Below are 6,000 nucleotides of genomic sequence, written 5' to 3' on the forward strand. Positions count from 1 at the left end.
ACTGGTTAATATTACTTCATGAAAATTTTATTTTTCCGTGACATTTTTTTTACTACAAAATTCTCTGTGTGTATGCAATTCTCATGACCCGCTGGGACATCAGCATTACTAGGAAATTACTTTCCAACAATAAGAATTGCATACATACAGGACATTTTGTAGGTCAACAGAGGTGTTCATTTTACTACCACCACGTGTTCATTTTACCCACACGCTGTAAACATGTCTCATTTGTGGACATGTTATGAAGCCAAGGATAATGTTTAAAAAAATGGTTTATTTTGAAATATTTTCACCAAATATGTACAAAACTTGTCTAATAAGAAACATATAAGGTGATTGTAATATCTCAATCACTTATTAGTTCGAAAATAATGACTTTGCTTAACGTGTTCAATTTACTACCGCATCAAAAGTCTTTAAAAAATTACGTTCGCTTCATACAAAGATCGAATCTACGAAATCGGTTCCTTATTACCCCACGCAATTTATGTTGTACTGTAAACGCAATAAAAATAAAAACAGCTTAAAAAACTTCAATTTTCGTGAATCTTACGAATAATTTTCGTGCCACTAATTTCAAGTGAAATTCCGCGTGAAATTGCACGTGAAATGTCACGCGAAAGTTCACGTAAATTCCACGTGACATTTCACGTGAAGTTCCGTGTGAAATTCCACGTGTAATTCCGTATGACATTTCGCGAGAAATTTCAACAATTTCTTTTTATGTGTCGACCACATTTTAATGTGAAATCTGTGTAAAATCGCATGTGAAAGTTCGCGTGAAAGTTCTGCTAAATTCCGCATAAAATTTTACGTGAAATTCTGCGTTGAATTTCACGTGAAAATACATGTAACATTTCGCGTAAAATTTCTCGTGAAATTCCGCCTAAGATTTTACATAAAATTTCACGTTGGATCCTGCGTGAAATTTTTCGTTAGATGCGGCGTGAAAATTCACGTGTAATTCCGCATGAAATGCACCGTTAAAGTTCACGTGAAATTTCCCGTGAAATTTCACGTAAAATTCCGCGTGAAAGTTCGTTTGGAATTCCGCTTGAAATATCGCGTGAACTCCGCATGTGAAATTCCGTGCGTGATTTCACATTAAATTTCGTGTGATATTCTGCGTAAAATTTCTCGTCAAATTCCGCGTGAAATTTCATGTGAAGTTCTACGTGAAATTTTACGTGGAATTCGACGTGAAACTCCACGTGGAATTTCACCTGAAATACTACATTAAATTACACGATAAATTCCGCGTTAAATTACATGTGAAGTTCCACATTCAAGTTCGTGAATGTTCAAGTGAAATTCCTCTTAAAAACCCGCGAATTTCGCGTGAATTTTCACGTAAAAATCCGCAAGGTCTGAAATTCCGCATCAGATTTCGCATGAAATCCCGCGTAAAATTTCACGAGAAATCTCGCGAGAAATTTCTGGTGAAATTCCGTGTAAAATTTCACGTGAAATTCCACGTAAATTTTCACATGAAATTCGGAGTGAAATTCCGCGTAAAATTTCACCTGAAGTTCGTGTGAAATTTTACTTGGAATTCCGCGTGAAATTCTGTTTGGAATTTCATGTGAAATTCCGCACAAAGCTTCTCGTAAAATTTCACGTTAAATTCCACGAGAAATTTCACGTAGAAAACTACAGGAAGCTAATCTGGAAAATGCAGGTGAAATTTCACGTTTTATTACGAATAAAATTCCGCTTGAAATTTCACTTGGAATACCGAGTGAAATATCGCTTGAAATTTCACGAGGAATTCCGCGTGAAATATAACATATAAATTCTCGTGAAATTCTACATGAGATTTTGTGAAAAAAATCCGCGATAAATTTCACGTGGAATTCAGCGTGAAGTTAAAATTCCACGTGAAATTTCACGCGGAATTTTACATGAAATTCCACTTAAAATTTCAGGTGAAATTCCGCGGACAAGTTCGAAAATATTCACTAGAAATTCCGCGTAAAATGCGTGAATTTTGCGTGAAATGCCGTGTGAAATTTCACATGAAAATCCGCATCAAGTTTCACGTGAATTCCCTCCCGTTTTAATTTTCACGTCAAATTCCGCGAGAAATTTCTCGTAAAATCCCTCATTAAATTTCACGTGTAACTCAGCGTGATGAAAATTCACATGAAATTCCACGTAAAATTCCACATGAAATTCCGCGTAAAATGCGACGTGAAATTTCACGTAAAATTCCATGCAAAAATTCACGTGAAATTCTACAAGAAATTTCACGTGCATTTTCCGAGTAAAATTTATCGTGAAATTCCGCGGTTCCTGGTGAAATACGGCGTTAAATTTCATGTCAAATTCTGAGTGAAAATTCGCGTGAAATACCGCGTGAAGTTATACTTAAAATTTCACGTGATATTGGATGTGAAGCTTCACATGAAAATTCACGTGAAATTCTGCGTGAAATTTCAGGGTGAAATAGCGCGTGAATTTGCACGTGAAATACCACGTGAAGTTTCTCATGAAATTCGACGTGAAATTCCGCGTCAAAGCTCACGCGAAATGTCACGTTGAAGCTCTCGAGAAAATCTGCATGAAATTTTACATAGAACTCCGCGTGAAATTCTGCGTAAGATTTTGCGTGAAATTTCACGCGAGATTTTCTCGTACGATTCGGCGTGAAATGACACTGCAAAGTTTACGTAAAATTTCGCGTTAAAATGTCAAGTGAAATCCCTCGTGAAATTTCTTGTACAATTCTACATGAAATTTCGCATAAAGCTCTGCATGAAATCGTTCGTGAAATTCAGCGTGAATTTCCGTGCGAGATTTTACATAAAATTTCACGTGAAATCCCGCGTAAAATTTCACGTCGATTCCGCGTGAAATTTCCTGTGAAGTTCAGCTTGGAATTTTACGTGAAATTCTTCGTAAAATTCTGCGTGAAATTTCACGTGAAGTTTCGCGTGGAATTTCACGTGAAATTCTTCGTAACATCCTGCGTGAAACTTAACGTAAAATTCCACGAGAGCTTAGAGGAATACTGTGTGAAATTCCGCTTGAAATTTATTGTAATATTTCGCATGGAAATTTCACGTGAAATTCCGCATGAAATCCCGCGTTAAAGTGCACGTGAAATTTTGGTTGCATGGAATTTCGCGTTAAATTTCACGTAGAAATCCGCGAGAAATTGGACTTGGAATTCCACGTTAAATTTTAAGTGAAATTTCGCGTGAAGTGTTACGTGAAAATTTCCGTGAAAAACTGCCCTAAATTTCTCGTAAAATCCTGCGTGAAATTTCGCGTGAAATTTCACGTGAAATTCCGCGTGAAGTTCCATGATAAATTTGGCGTGAAATCCCATGTGAAATTAAATCCACTTGAAATTTCATACAAATTTGGCATCGAATTTCACGCAGAATTTCACTTAATATTTCGGGCGGAATCTCACGTGAAATTTCACTCGGAACCTCTTCATTTACGGGACATCGTAAACTCACAAGTACTGTTTCCGATTTTGGACTTAGCGCCAGCCCAACGCATTGGTCAAGATCCGTGGTGCAGAAGAGACGAATAACCTGGACTAATTGTAAATTTGTATTTTTGATGCCAAATGTCTTTACAATGCATTAAACGACATGTAATAAAAAAAGAAATTGGCGTGGGTAGACTTTTTTAGATTTAGGTGATTTGGCAATTTTTTGCCTTTCCTATGTGGAAGGGTTATGAAATCACCCTGAGAATTAGCAACCTAATCCATTGTATAGTTTTATTTGACTAAGATAGTTTTTTCTGAATTTAACCAGGAGCGTAATTAGGGGTGTGTGGTGAAAGATCCCCACCACACCTACCTAATTAGAATCGGTTGTGTCACTAGAGCCAGTATACTAACTAGATACAGCCAGAATTCCGGCTGATCTTCGAGTCGTCCAGTTGGCCTATTGAGTAGGTCTCCCATAGACCTACGTTCTGACTTGATCGCGACAAACCAAGGAGTTAAATTGCTCACGGAAACGGGTATCGATATCGATAGAAACTCCGCCGCCGGGGGTCTTCCAGCGTAGTAGGGTAGATTCATTGTCGAGAGCTTTCTGAGGAGATCGCTACAAAGCTGAGGGTTAAATGGCTTACGAATATTCACTCCTGGGAACTCATCGAGTAGATGTTCGGTGCTACATGGTTCAAGTACACCGATGACCTTAACGGTCTAATGTATGCAGAGAATGATAGATTACAAAGAGAAAAGTCAGGATTTGAAGGGCTTAATGGACGAGCAATACAAGGGTTCATGTTAAGCTCCGAGTTAGCTGCGGAAAATTCCCTGCCCCTACGAAGTAATATTAATGTTTTGTACTAGCTGTTTCCGCATATTATCGTCGGATGAACCAAGCGATTTCGTAATGCAAAGTTCAACAGATGTACATAATTAAATTACTTTGGAGGTAGTCTCTATTCAAAGTCGCGAATCGTTGTTAGACTTTTACACTCATTTTCGGGTTACGCATTCTCAAAACTAAACTATCATTACCCATTTCTGAGTATACTTCAAGTAATACAAACAAAATTATTTTATTTTAAATCAAATGAGGACTGCTTTTGATAAGGATAATAAAATTTAAAATTTTAGTATTGCCAATAACCAAACGAAATATTTCACTGCGAAGCACACAAACTCGATAATTGCACAAAAGTTATTAAAATGCCGTCACTGTTTGCCAAGTTATAGTTTCGAAATTGACGTCACTACGGTCGTCACTTATTCCAAGCAACCCCCACTTACTAACACATCCGTGGAATATATCTACAAACACGAGCAATTTGTCACTTGTGCAAATTTTTACAGCACGGAGCTGAAACAAATTCACCGTTAACTCAGTGGTTTTTCGTTTCCGTGGTTCTGCTCTGCGATACAACCTGCCAAGAAACACATATTCACTCCACTCATACCATCTCACAAAGCTTCTGAATTTCTTGTCAAAATTTATCAATTAATCCTACTCACTAGCAGCAAATTGATGCGACCAGTCACTAGACTCACCTGTTTCATCAGCGGCAGCAGCATTTTCTCGATGGATATGATCTTGATGTCCAGATTGTACTCAGTGGTCATACTTCGGCCACCGCCACTGCCACCCCCTTCCGCCATGTTCACGTATATGTAGCCTCTTTCAATTGACACCCGGAAATGTGTGGATTATACACACTTGCTGGGATACGATTCTTCGATTTCAAGTAGTATGACACTTTTCACACAACTGAAAGGTAGCAAAATTACAACCAACATGTGCCAATCTTACTTTCCCATGCATTGAACTATCGCTCCAGCAACTTATAATCACATTTTCTGCCCTCTTAAAATACCGCGCCAACTTTTTCCATTTCCGTTAACACTCAACACTTACTTCTGCAAAAAAATGCTTCGATTTTCTCCCCAATCAAACAACCAAACTCCTTAAAAGGCCATTTTGCACCCAAAGAACTGCCACTTTTCGTTTCAATTTTCAGCCACCGACGTACGAAGAAAAACGATGTGATCAGCCACCCAAATCATCACCCCACCACTCCACACCGGCGAATTAGTTCCAAACGAACGAAACCTCCGCAGACCTTCGATTCTCGATATAGACTCTTCCCGACATGACCTTTGACAGCGGCGAAAAAAAAATCACTCCACTTGGGCGTACTTTTCTTTTGAGCCACAAAAAATAATCCCGATAGAAGAGACGATTGAAAACCCGACCTGCGGCGCGAAAAAAATATTTTCCACTAAAGCTGCCCTGTCCTGTGCCGTGGAAAATCTCGTTGAGCTGAGCTGAGCCGAATCGGATGGACGGACGGACGCACGGATGGCCGACCGGGCCCGTAGAGAGGCAGGTCAAGATGGAACGGCAGCCATGCCAACGAACGAACGAACGAATGAGCAGCCGGGCCATCATCGCGCGTCGCTCAGACTTATTTAATCTCTGGCTGACGGACTGACTTACTGACTGACTGACTGTGGTGGACTTTCTGCTAACTTGCCGGGGATGA

At 39.1% G+C, this 6,000-nt stretch overlaps 1 protein-coding gene across 1 annotated transcript in view; it reads right to left on the minus strand.

The window, feature by feature from the left end:
- The window catches only part of LOC131690553 (alpha-catulin), a 504,668-nt gene extending 499,458 nt beyond the window's left edge, over nt 1-5,210 (minus strand). The window contains exon 1 of the mRNA XM_058976423.1: nt 5,009-5,210. Within this exon, the coding sequence (XP_058832406.1) occupies nt 5,009-5,116 (108 nt within the window). The 5' untranslated portion in view covers nt 5,117-5,210. The remainder of the gene's footprint in view (nt 1-5,008) is intronic.
- Nucleotides 5,211-6,000: the final 790 nt, after the last annotated feature.

This window comes from Topomyia yanbarensis, chromosome 3, assembly GCF_030247195.1.
Source record: "Topomyia yanbarensis strain Yona2022 chromosome 3, ASM3024719v1, whole genome shotgun sequence".
In the NCBI taxonomy this organism is placed as follows: domain Eukaryota; kingdom Metazoa; phylum Arthropoda; class Insecta; order Diptera; family Culicidae; genus Topomyia; species Topomyia yanbarensis.